This window comes from Peromyscus leucopus, chromosome 8b (assembly GCF_004664715.2).
Source record: "Peromyscus leucopus breed LL Stock chromosome 8b, UCI_PerLeu_2.1, whole genome shotgun sequence".
Classification (NCBI taxonomy): domain Eukaryota; kingdom Metazoa; phylum Chordata; class Mammalia; order Rodentia; family Cricetidae; genus Peromyscus; species Peromyscus leucopus.
In genome coordinates, this window is record NC_051086.1 from 32,101,659 (window position 1) to 32,120,888 (window position 19,230).

Consider the following 19,230-nt stretch of genomic DNA (forward strand, 5'->3'; position numbering starts at 1 on the left):
GCTCTTAAGTAGTTTCTGTCAGGTGTTTAGGACACAGTGTCATAAAAGGAATTAATACAAATGCTATAGAGATCCAAACATAAGTATAAGGAGATATGGATATGATATATTGCTTCCTGTTCTCTGAAGAACACCAAGCAGAGCTAAAATGTCCACGCTTGCTTTCTGCACATGTGATCCCATGCATGATTCTTTATCCACCTTCTAGTAGGGCAGCTATACATACAGAAAGCAACACTGGAATTTTAGCAAAGAGTGATATTAGATGTCCAAAAGTGATACCAGTTCTCAATAGGATGCTGTGGACAAATAAGCTGTCTATAACTCCACATGCTGACCCCTCTCAAGTGAAGGAAAGTACCAACATCCCCACTGGACATGAAAGAGTAAGGTAGTGTTTTGGAGTGATCTTACCACAAGGAAAGACAATTTAATCATCACTTGTGCTGCCTACAACCTGAAATTTGAACTCATTCAGGTTGACTGATGAAGGATATGGAATAAAATATCCTTGTTTTCAAGAATTGAGAGGACCTGCAGATGTGTTCACCCATGCAGGCGTTACCTGGAGGGATCATGGGCAGTGGTCACAGTCCCATCTACCATGTGTCTCTTGAATCTATCCTGGAGGGAGAATGAACAGTGGTCATAATCTTATCTACCATGTGTCTATCATGTCCAGGAGATACCACTTCATGTGGAGATGTGTGCTGGGAACCAGCCTCCTGTACTTCATAAACATCAAAAGATATCCACCAAGGCAGGAAACTAAGTTCTTCATCTTAGGAGAGTGTGTCAATGCCTGGAGAATCTCCGTGAGACAAAAGATCCAAGTTTAATTGGACAAAGATATTGTAAGTCATAGGTATAAAACTATGTATTCTCATACATGGTGTTTTAATGGGAGACAGCCTTTCTCATGTGTTTTTACACTGTTGATGACTCTTCTTCCACTTGCTGCAGTGACAGTCTGTCTCTGAAAGAGGAAAGGGACGGTGAATCCTCTGGTCTTTCACTGAAAATGATTGCTACTTCAAAGTAGGCTGTAAGTCAGTGCCCAAAGCCAGCTGGAAGGTACATGCCTCATAGCTCCATAGCCGCATCCCAGTATTCTGGGTCATCAGACACACATGACCCCAGCTTCTGTGATAAAAACTCCTCCTTATTGAGAAGAGTCTTGGCATCACTTGACACGGTATCAATGAAGAGACTTTTCAAATAGTAAGTCTTTCTAAAGTAAAGGCCTGTGGCCAGTGGCCCCCCAGTAACAGAGGAAATATATTCAATATATTTCAATAATTTTTCCTCGAAGGACATGTCTGTGGTCCTTGTTAGCAAATGGAGAGACTTAAGTTGTGCCTTGATTTCATTCACAGACACATTAAAATCCTTGGCAATATTCTCCAGTGAGGCATCATCCAGCCCAAAGTAAGACCTGTAGAGATCCAAGGTCTCCTCTACCTTCTGTGTTTTATCTCTGATCAAGCCCCCAAATGGAATGGTGGCCCATGCTCCAGCCTTCAAGGCCTCCAGCCAGATCTTCTGTTTCAGGAAATCCCTCTTCCGGTCAATGGCAGTCTCTGTAACACTGTGCAGAGACATCATGAAGATGTGACGCTTGTGGGCTGGGAGCTCGCTCAGTAAGGTGGTTTCTAGCTCTGGGAAATCAAAGTCAGACACATCAAAGTTAGAGACCAAGAAGACTGGCGGCTCACTGGAGAGGGTCTCCTGGAGATGCTTTGAACAGTCATCTCGGATTTTCTTTAAGACACTGTCCCTATTGAAACTCTTAGGTTTTCTCCTCTGTTCATTACTCAAATCATTATCTAACTTGGTGCGGACAAAGTAGAACTTGGTATTCATCTTGGCGATGGCTTTGGCCAGATGTGCATCAGTGTCTTTGAAGCGTGTAGCTGAGATGATAATGAAGAAGTCATACTCGCCAAACTTCATTTCAGTTAGGTAGTTTTGTGGTGGGAAGGTAGTGGACCCAATGCCAGGCAGGTCCCAGATTGTCACTGTGGGAAGCTTTGGGTGTGGGTATGGAGTTCTCTTCATGGTGGTCTCTACCACCCCTGTGGGGGCTGCACCTTCTTCTTCATCCCTCACTCCCCTCAGGGCATTGATGAAGCTGGATTTGCCCACCCCTGTTTCTCCCGTCACCGCAATGTTCAGCGGGGCTGTGTCGATGTTTCTCAGAGCATCGCTGATCGCAGAAGCTGCTCCTGGAAGGTTCTTATTCTCCAGGTGGGATTCAATTAAGGTGATGGTTTCCTCAGAGAGGATTTTGCTTTCCTTCTTGAAATTCTTAAAGAAGTTTTCAAAGCTGGATGCCAAAAGCTGAGCCATTGGAGCAGAGGGTCCGGAAGGCTTGCCTGTAGCTCTTTGCAGTAGAAGAGGCTGAATAAAGGAGAAGAGAAAGACATTGTGATTTTTTTCAGCAGAGCAGGACCTAGGATTTGTGCTACAGTAAAGCAGGACTTCATTTTCTGTTTCTGTCGAGGTAGAAGCGCCTTCCTCTCTGTTCCTGGCTGCTGGCTAGATTTCTGGCCTGCATGTCCAGTGCCCTCTTACTCAGGCTCTACTTCTCCCATGGCCTCCCTTTTTCTTTGCTGTCCCATTCGAGGTTCGCTTAATCCACACAATCTCCTACTCTAGTGTTTATTTCTTATTTAAAATTATCTTTAAATTCTGTTTACTCTTATCAAAATTAATACCCATACATTGTAAAACTCTAATGGCATAGATCAGTATATCAAAAATCTTAAACATCATCTCTCATGGAAAGGCTCTCTACCCCATGTGAATGCTTACAAGCATTGCTTCTTAGCCCTCATGTTCTTTGGTCTCTTAGCACAGCCTTTCTAGGTTCTCTTGTGAAGTCTGTGAATAAAGGGAGAAGGGACATGCAGTGGGAAGTAGATAATATTCATTACATATCCCACAGAGTGTTGGACATATTACTATCTGTGTGTAGTGGACTTTGTTTTACTTAAAGAAGACAAATTATGTCATTTGAAGGAAAGTGAATGAAACTGGAGATTATCATAATACTTCAGTTAAGCCAGTCTCAGAAAAACAAATACTATTTCTTATTCTTGGGGCTTAGACTTTATACAGACGCATAAGTTATATGTGTACATTTGATATGAAAGTGGAAGTGAAACTGTCTCAGGGGACAAAGGGACTAATGGGTGTCTTCTTAATACACAGTATGTTTGTTTGAAAACCTAAAATGTAGACGAAAAATTATTTGAAAGGAGATATGTGTCTATGTTATTCCTTATTTTTCAACAGAAGAGGTAGGTGATAGGCTCAGGAGCAAGTCAACTCAAACTCCCTGTGTGTCCCTGCTTTCTACTGTTCAGTCTATAAACTTCAAACAACCAACAAAAATGAAAAATCCTAACTGGATAACGAGAAAAAGAAAAAAAAAAAGAAGATACAAAGAAGAAAGAAAGAAAGAAAGAAGAAAGAAAGAGAGAGAAAGAAAGGAAGGAAGGAAAGAAGGAAGAAAAGGAAGGAAGGGAAGAAAAGGAAGAAAGAAAGCAACATTAAAGAAGACACTAAAAAAGTGTCCTCATTTTTTAAAGTTAAGAACCCTGAAGAAACGTATTCCCATCAAAGTCCTCTGAGAAATTCAATTCTTAAGGCAGAGGGGCAAACTCACATGGGGTTCCATCCAGATACCACACACGTTTTCCTTAAAGGTCTTCAGATTTCATATTTTGGACTTTATAGGTCACATGCAGTTTCTGTCACATACTCCCAGGTTACTATAATCTTACAAGGACATTAAAACTGTTTCTATTTCAGACTTTGTGTTAACTTTGAGTGTACAAGTTTATCAACACTGATTGTAAAGATACCAGAACTTTGGGATGAAGGTGTAGATCCACAGTCATATTCTTTCCTTTTGATGTTAGAAACACATACCGAGCTTGGAATTTCAGTGGAACACATGGTAAATGCAGGCAGTCAAGAGAGACTGGCTTCATTCTAATATTTTGGTGTATGAAGATTTCAATACAGAAGCTTCAGGGTACAGATATCAGATATTGAGATTCTGCCAATCACCTTGCTGGAAGCCATGTCACCAATAACAGTAAGGGAGATGGGGGGGGGGCGTCAGTGTAGACCCTGCAATCCTTAGGAATAATATATTAAAATATCAAAACTCTCAGGTTAATAATTTTAAATTTTGTGTGTGAAGCTGCATGCATGTATACAGGTGCACATGCATATTGTATGAATTCTAGGGGTCTACCTTTCTCTACCTCTCCAGTGTTGGGACTGGGTCCACAATAGATTCACAAGTTGAAGCAATACTTAGGAACTCCTGGTCATTGTGGCTCTAGAAACGAATATAAATTCATGTATAATGCATCACTTATACTCTATTATTTATGTCATAGTTGCTGGCAATGCCTGAGAGTCCCTAGTCTTGTGTGACCATCTGAGACAATAGTTCTCTACAATTTTGACATGGAATGGACTGAGCCTATACTCAATAACTGCCACCAGAATAAAGATATGGCATGTACACTGTGAAATAAATCCAATATTCCATAACAAGCCATTCTCCTAAGACATATTTTTCTAGAGAAGTTGCTTAGTAAGGACACTCTATGTAAGTAGAGAGATTTCCATTAAGAGGCACAAATTGCAAGAGAAACCCTGTCTCGAAAAACCAAAAAAAAAAAAAAAAAAAAAAAAAAAAGCAAAAGTTTGCCGGGCGGTGGTGGCGCACGCCTTTAATCCCAGCACTCGGGAGGCAGAGCCAGGCGGATCTCTGTGAGTTCGAGGCCAGCCTGGGCTACCAAGTGAGTTCCAGGAAAGGCGCAAAGCTACACAGAGAAACCCTGTCTCGAAAAACCAAAAAAAAAAAAAAAAAAAAAAAAAAAAAAAAAGGCACAAATTGCTACATAGAAGACAAGAATTACTAAAAATGACTAAGACAATGTTAAACACAAAGGATCATAGCTCTATAACAAAAGATTCTGAAGAAATTACAATGGATGAAATTCCTGTTAAATATTTCAAAAATAATGACAACTATCTCAATCACATTAGAGGGGAGGAAAAAATGTTAAGGGGGAAATACATAGGATGAGCAGCAGATTATATATGAGAAGAAAGTGAAGAAGGGTATCTGGGATAAAAGGGAGCGATCCAGACAAGCACAAGGTCATGGAGGAAGGCAGTAGAAAAAGGAATGACTAAAACATAGAAGGATGAATGGGAATGAATAATGGCACACTTGTGTAGAAATGCCACACTATAACCCACCATGCTGTATGTGAACCTAAAATATAATAATAACAAAAACTCAATGAGATCCAAGAGAATACTGATGAATGAAATTAGAATGAAAACATAAGATTTACTTTAGAAAGTCAGAAGTGTGACATTGTGAAAGAAACCTTGAAAGTCCATTGTTAATAGACACATATATACACAGAACATAGGAGGCCAAGGAGAAAAGGGGAGAAGGAAGGAATAAATGAAAATGAAGGAAGAAAATCAGGAAGGAAGGGAATGAAATGGAAGGGAATAATCAAATTTCAGTAACTAACCAAGGAAATGGAAAGCATTGGATGAGGCTCACAAAACACTGATGAAAGACATCTCAAAGAAAACTACAAAAGATGCTAAGATTCCCATGTCTATAGCTTATAAACATTAATGTTGTCTAAGTGTCCTTACTTCACATAGTGATCTACAGATATAATAGAATCTCATCTATAACATCAGTGTCATTTAAAATAGAACTAGACTGTGGATTATTATAATATATAATTATAAAATTCACATGGAAACACAAAAGATTGCAAATAGCCCAAACAATATGGATCAAAAAGAACAGGGCTAGGAGGCATCATAATACTTGATTTCAAGGCATAGTACAGAGCCACAGTGAACAGTATGGCAGTGGTATAAAAACAGGCCATAGACCAACCAACAGACCAGAAGAGAAGACCCAGAAATGTCTCCAAACATGTACAGCAGACTGCCTGCATCTACCGTCATCAACATCTCAGTAAGTCTTCAAAAGCTAACACTGCACAAAGGGCACATTGTTGACAAATGGAACCGGGCAAACTGGACTCCAGGCAAAACTAAAACTTGACTCATCTTTCACCCTACACAAAAACCAACTCAAAACAGGCCAAAGAGCTTAATAGAAGGTGAAATATTTGAAGCTCCTAAAGGGAAATGAGTATGAAAAACTTCATCAGATTTTTCCACATAGTCCCCAAAGCATAGGAAACAAAAGCAGACTGAAAGGAGGATTTCATCTAATGGAAATACTTCTTAAAAACAAAGGAAATAAACACTTCAGTAATGAGACAATTTATAATGAAAAGCCTTAAGAGTGCATCATGTAACAGTTTCAATCAGAGAGACCATAAGATCTCAACAGGTGCAGAAAATGGATTTGACAAAATTCATCAGAGTCACCATGAAACATTTCAACAAAGTGAGATTGCAAGGTACTTCCTGGAATAACTGTGAAAACCCTATTTTCTCCCACTGACTCCTCCCAATATGAGAGGTGTTAGAATTGAATTGAACTTACCTTCTCCATAAAAAGCTCTTCTTTGCTAAGGAGACTTTTAACATCATTTGCCACAGTGTCAATGAAGTAATTTTGCAAGTGGAAAGCCTTTGAAAAGTAAGGACGACTAATGTACTCTAATAGTTTATCTGTTAATGATTTACCCTGAACTTCTGAGAACAGATGTGGAGACTTAATATTCGCCTTGAGTTCCTCCAGTGGCACCTGCAAATCCTCAGCAATGTTCTTCAAGGATGCTTCATCCAGGCCAAAGGAAGATCTACAGAAGTTCAAAGTCTCTTCCAACTTCTCTATGTCATTTTTGGTCAAGCCCATAAATGGTATGGTGGCCCATGCTCTTGGCATTACTGATTCCTTCCAGACCTTCTGTTTCAATGCATCCCTCTTCTGGTCTATGGTGGAATGAGCAACAATTGGCAAAGTGAGCATGAAGAGATGGCGTTTGTGGGCTGGGAGCTCCCTCAGAAGGGTGGTCTCCAGCTTTGGGAAGTCAAAGTCAGACACATCAAAGTTAGAGACTAAGAAGACTGGAGGCTCCTGCTGGGTAACTTCCTTAAGTATACTTGAAATGGAATTTCGTATCTGTTTTAAGACGTTCTCTCTATTAAATCTACGAGGACTACACTGTTTTTGAACGATTAGATCATGATCTGTGTGGGTTCGCACAAAATAGAAACTCCTATTCACTTGCACAATGGCTTTGGCTAGTTCTGCATCATTATGTTTAAAGCGTCCAGAAGAGACAATAATGAAGAAGTCATACTCTTCAAACTTGATTTTCTTTAGATAATCATGTGGTTGGAAGGCAGTGGACCCAATGCCAGGCAGGTCCCATAGTGTCACACTGGGAAACTTTGAGTATGGGTATGATGTCCTCTCAGTGGTTGTACATGTCACTCCAGTGGAAGCAGCCGCACCCTCTTCATCAGGCCCCACGCCCCTTAGGGCATTGATGAGACTGGATTTTCCAGCCCCAGTCTCCCCCATCACTGCAATGTTCAGTGGGGCTTTCTTGATGTCACTCAGAGCATCTCTGATTGCAGAAACTGTTCCCCGAAGGTTTCCATCCTCTAGGTATGATCCAATCAAGGTGGTTAATTCCTGAGACAGGACTTTGGTTTCCATCTTGAAATTTTGAAGATTGGAGTCAAGGCTTGAGGTCAAATCAGGATCCTCCTTCTGAGGGGGTGTAGAAGAGGATGTCTGACCCATGACTGGGAGCAGTTGATAATACTAAAGAGAGGAAAGAACCAGGAAGTTCAAAGAATTAGTTGAGACAGAGCAAGCCAATGGAAAAGCAGAGCCCCTGTAATGGACACACATTAGAAATGGGCTCTTCCCCCTTTTAATCAGATGCTCATGACCCGACTGCATTTACTTCTAGCCTGGATGTAAATTTTGACTTGACTCATATTCCTTTACCCTTGACCAATTTCCTCTTTAAAACACTTTTGAGTTCTTCAAGATCAAATTCAAACCTATAACACCTGCACTAAGGATGTTGTGCTATGAATCTCAAGTTTGAGGTCAGCCTGGGCTCCAATACCAAGACCTTTGTATGCAAAAGAAATTACCCAAGTACAAAACTTTGTCAATCTCTTTAAATAAGGACATATTATGACATGTAAAATGAGTTTCAGGTTTTCAGTTTTACTTTAACAATTGACATGAATGGTAATTATTCAAATTCAACTGGAGAGCACAACCCATCATCAAAAGAAGTGGTCTTAAGGATTCAGTAGACTGTTGTATCTATCTTGGGTTTCCTATGACTGTGATATCTAAGACACTCTTTTTACTCTTTGGTGCTGAAAACCCTCTATTTTGGCAATCAAAACCATGTGGTTGTGGTGGTCATAGGCTCTGGGGTGGGGTGGGGGCTGCCAATGTTGTTTTGTGAAATTCGGCATGATATGCTCATCAATTTTCCACCTAAATATTTGTGTTTGTATCCATGAATTAGTACTGTTGTCTACACTAGCCATGGAAGCTGCTCTTTATAGTGAGTAGGAGTATTATAGAATAAGTCACAATAGTCAAGGAGTTGAGAATAAGTGATGCTGAATGCTCAGCCATCAATGGGAAGTCTATATCACCCCTCCAAGGCTCAGTGTGATGCAGAAGAGATCAGAAAAGGATGTAAGAACTGGAGGAAGGCTGGATGCCTTCCTAAAAATGAAATCCTGAAAGAATAAACACTCAAATAATCCAGTCAATTAGTGCACTAATGAACTGTAGAGACAGTCATCAAGAGACTAAATAAAAAGAAGAACAAATTAAAGCTGCTTTGATATTCCATCTGAATAAAGTCTGAATAGCTACCATCATGAAACACATTCACAACAACAACAAATGCTCATGAGAATGTAGAGAAGAGGAACCATATTCTGTTAGAAGTTGGTGCAACTCCTACTAAATAAGTATGAATTTTCTTAAGAAAGTTGAGCACTGGCCCAGGAATCCCATTTGATTTAACCTGAAGGACTCTTAGTCAACAGACCACAGACATGCAAGCACATCCATGAAATCAAGTCAGTGTAGATATCTGTATACAGAAGAATGGACAAAGGAAACATGACATAGACACAATAAGATTCTCCTATGTATCTGGGAAGAAAAGAAAACCATGACATTTTCAGAAAAGTGAGTATAACTGCAAGTCATTGTTCAGAGAAGAGAATCCAGACCTCAGCAAGACAAATATCCCACATTTTATTTCGCAGGCTGCACCTAACCTTAAAAGCATGTGTGTATGTACCTGTGTTTTTTAGATCCCAGTGTCAAGAAGGGATCATGAAAGGCTGAAGAGGTATTAAGGGACATGGGCAGTCTAGCAATGAGGTTATCTGTAAGAGGGAAGCAGAATCAAGGACTAGCTAGAGGATTAATATGAACCAACTGGAGGGAAGGGGACATGGAGGCATATAGGTTGGAGGGGCACAGATGAGGACAGAGTACATTGACATGTATGAAGAAGGTACCCTGAAACTCAATGATTACAATAGATATAAAAAACTCAGCCAGTTAAGAATTTTCAGTATCAGCTGGGTGGTGGTGGCACATGCCTTTAATTTCAGTACTTGTGAGGCAGCAGCATGTGTATCTTGTGAGTTCGAGGCCAGGCTGCTCTACAGAGTTAGTTCCAGTACACCCAGGGCTGTTATACAGAGAACAGGACAGAAGGGTGAGTTCTCCCAAATCTTTTGGTTTCATTTTCGCTAATGGTACAGCCACTGGAGGACTAGTTAGTGAAATAACTGAGTGTTGTGGTTTTGTCTTTTCATATACCCATGTGATGGCTCATCTTGGTTGTCAACTTGACTACATCTGGAATAAACTGAAATCCAAGCAGCTGGGAAAACCTGTGTATTTTTCTTGATTAGATAATTCGAGATGGGAAGATATACCTTAAATCTGTGCTACATCTTCGGGTGGTAGCCCACATTAAAAAAACATGGAAGAAGGAAGCTTTTGTTCTTTGCCTGCTTGCCATCATTATCTCTGGCAAGTTCATCTATCCTGCTGCTGGGGCATACCTTTGCTGGTATATGAACCCACTTCTTAGGGATTCCAATGTATACTGAAGACCAGGTGTGACATTCAGCCTCATGGATACAATAACTACCCGACTCTTGGCCTTTCCTTAGAGAGACATCTACTGTTGGACTAGCCAGATCACAGCTAGTTAGCCACTCTACTAAATCCCCCTTTAACAGATATGGATTCATGCTAGCAGTTTTGCTTCTTTAGAAATCCACCACCAAACTCCCCAGAAATGAGAAAATTCTACCTACATCACCCTAGGTGATGGATAGGTAAGATGGATGGCCAGCATCTGTGGATAATAATAAGTCATATTATAGAAACAGGTTTTAGAAGATCAGCTGCTTTGTTAGGTTATATCTTGTGTGATCTATCACTAGGAATCACACAAGTACCCACCTCAGATGATCAGAAACAGAAAGGTGGTATTGAGGGTCAGTAAGTGAACATCATGATAATAATACAGTTTCTTGAGACTTAGATCTAATAGCAAGGACTGTAAAAGTGGAAACCCATTGTGGTGGTTTAAGCCGGAATGGCCCCAATAGACCAGGTGTTTAAATGCTTGGCCCATAGAGAGTGGCCCTATTAGGAGGTGTGGCCTTGTCAGAGGAAGTGTGTCACTGTGGGGACAGGATTTGAGGTCTCTTATGTTCAAGCTGTGCCCAGTGTGGGATACAGTCTGCTTTTTCAGCCTCTGGATCAAGATGTAGAACTCTCGGCCTCTCTCCAGCACCATGTCTGCCTGCATGCTGCCATGTTTCAAGCCTTGATGATAATGGATTAAACCTCTTAACTGTAAGCCAGCCCCAATGAAATGTTTTCTTTTATAAGAGTTGCTGTGGTCATGGTGTCTCTTCACAGCACTAGAAACCCTAACTAAGACACTCATGGTCATTGAGCTTACCTGGACTTCATTCATGCAATGTGGATCAAAGATAGATGTTAAATTTAGTAATGCATAAAAGGAACTCCACTGGGAGACTGGAGGGGAGGAAGGATCGAAGAGGGGGATCTTGATTGGTATGTAAAATGAATAATTTTTTTCTTAATTAAAAAAAAAGGGAACTCCACATGCTTCACCCAGCTCAAAGAAAATTACAATTTGTAATCCATGGTATTTATATCTACACCCCCACAATCACTATAACACTAACTACATAACACCCACATGGCACATATTTCTGTTGGTGTACTCTTAACTAAAGCACACCTGCTTCCTGGAACCACTACACATCATGAGAGAAGTCAATAGTGGAGAAACCATTTTATCAACAGGTCTTAGAAATGAAGGAAGGGCAGGAAATGTCAAGGGAAGTAGGCAGGGAGGCCAGCACACTGGTATGAGGGAATACAGGACAGAGTGAGTGGACATGTGTTCTAGACTGTGGAAAGGACCGGATTCTGTGAGCAGCATCTTTGCAGCTTCCAATTGTCACCAACAGTAGAAAACCCATTTGACGCGGGACCCAAGTGCATGCGCACTCCAAGCAAAACAGTATAAGAAAGAACTTACTACTCAGTTGTGCACTTTGGCCTACTATATTGTGTTCACTGAATTCTAAAATGATATTATCTTCCATTTGGTCAAATTTAACAAAAGTGATTGTGCCTTACTCAATAAACAAAGGAGTTAATACAAAATGAAGGATATTCATGAATAGATTTCCTATGCTAGGCTCTACATAGTTCTTGCTTTATGTAACTAATCTGAATTTCCATCAAAGAACTCAGACATAAAACCCATCCTAGCCTTGATATATACCAGAAACATCAAGGACTTTTGAATGTGGGTAAATTTCCTGCCAATACATATGTACATATGTGTTATGATAATAATTAAAGAATAGATCATTAATTGAGGGATGGGAAGAGTTGGAATGAAGAGAGAGGGAAACTGGAGTGAGGAAGATGTAGTGTTCATCCATGAAGTTCTCAAAAAATATATTAAATGACAAAATAAATAATTTTGACATTTGAAAAAAAAAGAAAAAACTTTCTGGTGTTATTTGACCACCATATGGAAAGCTTGAGAGAAAAGTTTATGTGCGGATTTATTACAGAAAATAGTAAATACCTCTGCATGATCCTCATATCAGTACTGAGCATGGCATACTCTCTGAAGAGTTTAGAAAACCACAACCTCAGTAAAATCATCATTGGAAGAGTTTATGCCCTGCTGTAGAGATAGTTTCCTGGGTGTAGATAAAATAGTTGATCTGAGCCAGAGAAAAAGCCACTTAGTAGCTTCCTCTTCCAAACCCAATCCAAAGACCTTCCTATTCCACAGGCAAAGCTCATGGCTTCTTACAGATTCACTGCACACCAGGTGATACCAGTGAGTGTTCTGATCCTAGAATTTTGTCCCCATGGGGTTAAAAAAACAGTTACAGCAGAGCTGGGTGTGGTGGTACACACCTTTAATCTCAGCCCTAGGAAGCAGAGGTTAGATGGATCTCCTTGAGTTGGAGGCCAGGCTGATTTTCATGTTCTAGACCAACCAGAGGCACACAGAGTTATCCAGTCTCAAACAAAACAAAAAATAAAAACAACAAACAGCTACAACTACAAACACGGACCCCAAACAGGTTACAGCATTAGCTGAGGAATCTGGTCACACAGCCTGCCCTCCTTCTCCAAGCTTAAGGTCTCATCAGAAGAGCAACAGACCCAGGAATGTACAGGTGATAGAAAAGTTTGTTGCTGCCTTGTTGGTGGGTTGGGGTCCCTCTGTGGTGCAGAAGACAGAGAAGGGCCCTACTGTGAACAACCCCTGAGTGAAATAAAGCAGAATTCAAGCTCCTCTGCCCTGGTGCCAGGAGTTCACCTTCCATGTCATAAGTAAGTAGGATTTTTAGTCAAGCTGCACTTAGAAATCCTTCACATACCTGTTCCGGAGTGATGATGTGAGTGGCCCTCCTGAGAGGTCAGCTCTTCTCTGGGAGCAAGGTCACTGGGGTAGCTCTCTATGGAATCCTCTAAGCTGGGATGTTCTGGAACCAGATGGGATGAAGAGTGCCGGTTCTGGTGTTTTAGGAGATCAGAACAGCTGGTAAGCAAGGGCTGATCTGCCTGGGTTTCCTTCCAGATGGTGCTGCGCAATCTTTGCTCTCTGCTCTTCACGTCCTGGTTCAGAATCCTGCCTCTCTGGTCCCTAAAGGGAGGGGCTGCTGTGAGGGAAGGGTTTGGTTTCTATTCTTTGAACCTGCAGGCTGTTTTACACAAATCAGCTGAATTCTTTCACATCCCCTTTCAGAGAGGGAGGCGGAGCTCTGCTGAAGTGGCCTGAGTTGAACTCCAGGGCTTCCTGAGTGCTTGGATACCTTGGTAACCAACTCCAGTGTCAGTGCTCCCTGGCACTGACCACTCTGCTTCCTATCTCAAGCCCCTCTGCTCAGATGATGGCATCTATTGCAGGGCAGTATTGACGTTCAGACCCAGGGAGCCCAGGGTGCCATGGTTGCAGATATTGCTGTAACCCCACACCCTTGCTGCTGTCCTGTTGATTTTCTTTCTCTCACCCAGTGGACAATGTAAGTGGACACGTGTTTGCAGGGCTGTTGTCCCTCAGAACCCTTCACCTTATCATGAGACAGCATTCTCACCCGCCCAGACTTCACCAATCAGGCAAGGCTGCCTCCAAGTGAGCTCCAGGGAGAAACTGACTAGCTCCCTGGCCACTCATGGAAATTTCCACTGTGACGGTGAACATTATGTTGAGAGAATAAACTTACTGTGCTTGAAAAAACAACATTGTTGTTAGCTTGAATAAGCCATGAGGAAGTTGCTCCTACTTTGATTGCACCCTGTCTGCTGACCCGAGATGGACCATTTCCTAGTGCTGTTGGGCTATTCTTAAAAAATTGCTGGTTGTTGTAAATAAAACATTTCACTGCCCCAGCTATTCCTACAAGGTAATGGGTCACAGGATTAAACAGCTAACTGCTAAGTTCTGCTTTTGTATGAGACACTTGCTTGCTTGGATGGCTGAGGCACCTGCGGGACATCTGTTATAAAATGAAGACTTTCTCACACCCAGACAGGATATGAGTTAATTTGGCTCCCCAAAATAATATCTTTATGGGTTTTTTTTTTAACCTTTATAATGCTTTGGCTAGCAATTGTCAGAGCCTTACCTACAGAACTCTTTGGTTTGGTCCTGGACAGTCTTTTTTTTTTTTTTTTTTTTAAATAATAATAATAATAAAAAAACTTCTGATTTACTAAAACCAAAACTTGAACTAAAACCTAATCTCTGAAGGACCCCAGCCCCACAGCCCCACAAAGGACAATGCTGGAGCAGGGAAGAGCACTGTCTCAGACTCCTGTCCCTGTAGTGTGTGTCCCTGGGGTTAGGAAGTCTGTGCCTGGTGAGGCCAGGAGTGGGTGAGGGTGGAGTTCAACTTAATGACATCCTGGAATCATTTTAATAGAGAGTCAACTTCTCTGTGGGATCAGAAACTGGTATTCTCCATGAGGACAGAGGAAAAGTTTCTCTGCAAAATGCAATGCATGGGGTGGGAAGCTGGACCAGGGCAGAGGCGCCATGTTGCTCTCTGAGGTTCAGGGAAGCTCTGAAGTTGACTGCCCCTTTAGCATTTACTGGCAGGATCTTACTAGAACATTGTGTAGAGAGGAGCAGTGAGGGGTGGACAATGAGAGAGACAGGGAGAAATAGAAAGAGAGAGTTGGGACGTTGGGAGGGAGGGAGGGAGGGATAGAGGGATAGAGGTGCTCCTCTCAGAGACAGTGGAGGTGTCTTAGCTCTGATATGAGCTGATTAGGTTTTTCACAGACTCTGCTCCCACATGTGACCTTGACTCACTCTTTCCTTGCAGGTCTCACTGTGAAATCAAGATTTAACTGGACATATTAATTAGTTGAGCCACAGTGGGCTTCTAGATTACTGAACTTTGATAATTAGTCTCAGGAGGAGGGAGACAGAGAGACAGAGAGACAGAGTCAAGAGAGGGGCAGAGAGAGAGAGAGAGCATCCGAGCATGGGTAGACAGAACCTGGAGTTCTGACCTAAGCTATGCTGCAGGTGCTCAGCACAAACTCTACCTACTGAGGTCTCAATGTTGCCCAGATTTTTGGACAATGTGACCCACTGTTGTGTGACAGGTTTCTCTGAGAGTGAAACATTCCATCCTGCAGGGAAGTGCTTTAAGCAGAGAGGAAAACAACTCAAAATACCTTCAGGAAGTCCCTGAAACTGACTAAATTTGCTAGACCCTTCCTGCCAGTAAGTAATAAAACCAGAGAGTCCTTCTCAGATTATTAAAGCTGAACTGCAAAGAAAACTCTGGGCTGCCTGGAAGAGGGTTAGACCAGAGTCACTTGGAACGGAGACTCTGCAACCTGCTGAGCTGCACCAGGTTTCCTAGCTTTTGTGAGCTGTTACTCAGGCAGGGGTGGGCCTTGGTGATGCATCTCTCTTTGAGTATTTCTTGCTCCTGTGACTGCTCACACATATTCTAGTAAGTAGCCCCAATAAAACTCTTGGCTCACCAAGTTGAACTTTGGTGGTAACTGAGAAAGGAAAAATATTGGCTCAGGACCCCCAAGACCAAGGTCTCAGCACAAAGGAGATTTATTTGCCCCAGAGGTACAGAGGGCAGGGAATAAGAGAAAAAGACAGGAGGTAGAGGATCAGGGTGAAGGGGAAGGGAACAGGGTAAAGGACAGGGGTATTTGTCCTGGAGGGACAAAGGACTGCCTCTGGACGGAGGGGAGATAGATGTGGGACATAGGCAAATGGAGGTCTAAAAAGGTAAAATGGAAACCCTGTGTTAGAATCAGGTGTTTAAATTTAACTGGACATATTAATTAGTTGAGCCACAGTGGGCTTCTAGATTACTGAACTTTTGATAATTAGTCTCAGGAGGAGGAAGCAGCCATCTAAGAGAATAGATTTTGGTGTCTGGCTTTAGGAGTGAAACCTAATGGTTTTTAGCAAGGCATGGGGGATGACAGAGAAGAGCAAGGCCTGCCAGAGCCATGATCATCATGCTTATAATGGTCAGAGTCCCCTCAACTGTGTCTTTGTCTGTGGTGAGCTCTCTATCTGGGGTGAGTAGATGAGTGTGTTCTGTCCTCCCAGAAAAAATGTTGTCACACAACACTCACTGTGCTGAAATCCACACTGTCCATCTCCCTTTGCTCACTCATGATACAATTCGTGTCATTCTCTAGGGCTTCTTGCCGCCTCCCTGGTAAATCTTACCCTGTGCACCGTCCTCCATCCCATACAACCAAAAAACTTGGTCCACATGTCTCCAAATATCCAAGGAATCTATGCAGATTTTTATGAAGCTCAGTGCCCTGTCTCCTCTCTTCCAGGATCTACCATCTTCTGTTCCCAGTGCCTGACTTCCCCCAATGCATTTAGCCAGGGGTGAAGGTAGATCTCAGGCCCCTGCAATCCTCTACCGAACAGAGTAATTATTGTGACACCCTCCTGCACTGAGCAATGACTCTGGCCACCTTCTATTGATTTCTTTGGTTTCTTAGATCAATTGAGATAACATTACCCAGAAGTGTTTGTGTCATGTCATAAATCACTGGAGTTGATTCACACGGACACACACCTTTCATAATCTCTGCACTTCTGAGGTCTGGGATGTCCTAATGAGAAGGCAGAGAAAGTGTCACTCACAGCTCACATGGGCTTTCAGAAGCACAGTTTTGAAAGGTCTGAACCATTTCCTGCTCTTCAGAGCATAACAGGAAGTGGGATGGTTAGAAAACACAGGATGGCTGTGGGATGACTCAGGACTGACCCTGCTGAACCAACCCAGTGCTGGGTGGAGTCAGTCACTGCAAATGCACAGGGCAAGGGTTTCTCACTTCACTTTTCTGGGTTTTGCAGGATCCGAGGAGCGTTTCTGTGCTGTGCTTTCACTCCTGTGCTTAACAGTGTTGTCCTCACGCAGATCTATTCATTAGTCATTTACCACCGTATCTCACCATTCTAAGAACCTGATGAACTCATGCTCTTTAGATCTGACCTGACTGTTAGCTGCAGAGGTTAGTGATGGGGACCCCCATACACTGCCACCCCCATCTCATGCACAGTTGGGGAAGAAAAGTTAAAATGGCTGTTTTCTGACTCAGGCAGAAAAACAGCAGCAAATGACTTTGCAGGTGTCATTTTTAAGAAGAGAAAAAGGGGAGGTCTGTGTTAGAGTGAGCTAGGATGTGGTGGTATATTTTGATTGGAAATGTTAATTAGGTGAACCAAAGGGGGCTGTTGATTGCCAGACTTCAATCCTTTGATAACTGGACCTTGGTAGTCAATCTTAAGAGGAAGAAGTGGCCAAATAAGGGAATAGACCTTGGTGGCTTGTTTTAGGGATGTAATCTAATTATTTTCAGCAAGGCAGAGGGACTTGTGGCAAAGACAAAGCCTGCTTGAGCCACATGCTTGAGTGGGCTAATGTCTCTTTGGTTAGTATGTAGCTATAAGTACTGGGTCATCAGTTACACACAAATACACATACATGCAGATTGACCCCTGTGCAAACACACACACACACACACACACACACACACACACTCACACACACACTCACACACACACACACACTCACACATATGCATCAGGCACAGTGCCTTGTACCTTCTATTGCTCCATGATGATGGTCTCCTACAATTTCCTTTGTGGCTAAAGAAGAGACCCTCATGTTCCTCTCAGAGACAGTGGATGTGTCTTAGCTCTGATGTGAGCAGATTGGGTTTTTCACAGACTCTGCTCCCACATGTGACCTTGACTCACTCTTTCCTTGCAGGTCTCACTGTGAAATCAAGTCTCTAAGTGAATACGCTTCCCTGTAACCTGCTATCCAGGGACAAAAGTGGCTGTTCTTTGTTGTGGGATGTCTTTCTCTATGTTGTGGATATATGTGGCTCCCATTTGGATAATAAATAAAGCTGTTTTGGCCTACAGCAAGGAGGTTTACAGCCAGGTGGAAAATCCAAGCAGAGATCCAGAGAGAAGAATGGCAGAGTTGGGATAGAGCTATCCTGCCACAGAAAGAGCAACAAGATGTCAGCAGACCGGTAATGCCATGGCCATGTGACAACATACAGATGTATAGAAATGGGTTAATTTAAGATGAAAGAGCTAGCTAGCAAGTAGCTGAAGCTATAGACCATACAGTTTGTAATTGATATAAGCCTCTGAATGATTATTATACAAGCAGCTGCAGGACCACAGGTGGAAGAGATTTATCAGTACTGCTGGGCAAGACAAGATTGGAGAGTAGAAATTTCCATCTAGTGCTCTCCTCACTCCCCTCCTCATCTCAGGATACACTGGCAGGAAAACCTGAGTCAGGGCTGCAGGTATGATGAAGTGAGCTTCTCTACCCAGTTCTTCAACAACCAGAATTGTGTTGTGTCTTCCAAGGTGAAACCAAGGAGGAGTTTGTGGTCAGGGCTTAGACAGGACATCAGTAAGAATGTGTGTACGGTAGGGAGAAGGGTCGGCTGGGTCTCCAGACAATCAGAGACAGAGATTGCAGACATCAGCCCCTCTTCCAGTCTCTGCTCACCCAGCCATTCTACCTGTCAATGGAATAAATAAACCCCAACCTCTGGGGACTAAGATGCCACGGTCTGAGTTGGCAGAAGTGTATTGTTATTAGTGGGCAGTGATTTGGACTTGTAATGTACTTTCCTGTAAATAGCCCCAAGAGGATCCCACCCTCAGAGATAGAGTTCATTAAGTTCATTAATGCAGGCCATGACAGCTATGACCAATTTCTCTTGCAACATTGTAGCAACGGCTTTTCTCTGTGATTATAAGTATTGAAGGACACTGCAATATATGTATATTTTTAGATGTACATATCTTTATACATACACATCCATGAATGTAAAGGATGAAATAAAATGAAAAACGATTAACAGGGGGACTGGGGAGATGAATTTTACATGGCAATCCAGCCAAGTTGTACTATCCAGAGGTACTAACCTTCTGGTAGAGCTGACCTGAAGCTGTCTTTAGATACTGCGTTTCTAGTGAGGGGACACATTGGACAAACTTCCATATTGTGAATTACATCAGCCTAGCCACTGAACAAGATCCAACATTACCAAAGAAG

General features: G+C 42.2%; 1 protein-coding gene across 1 annotated transcript in view; it reads right to left on the reverse strand.

Annotated features, from left to right (window-relative positions):
- Window positions 1–13,323, reverse strand: part of LOC114706382 — a 36,468-nt gene extending 23,145 nt beyond the window's left edge. Inside the window, 3 exon segments of the mRNA XM_028888767.2 lie at window positions 1,142–2,400; window positions 6,581–7,813; window positions 13,012–13,323. Coding sequence (XP_028744600.1) covers window positions 1,142–2,400; window positions 6,581–7,792 — 2,471 coding nt within the window. The 5' untranslated portion in view covers window positions 7,793–7,813; window positions 13,012–13,323.
- Window positions 13,324–19,230: the final 5,907 nt, after the last annotated feature.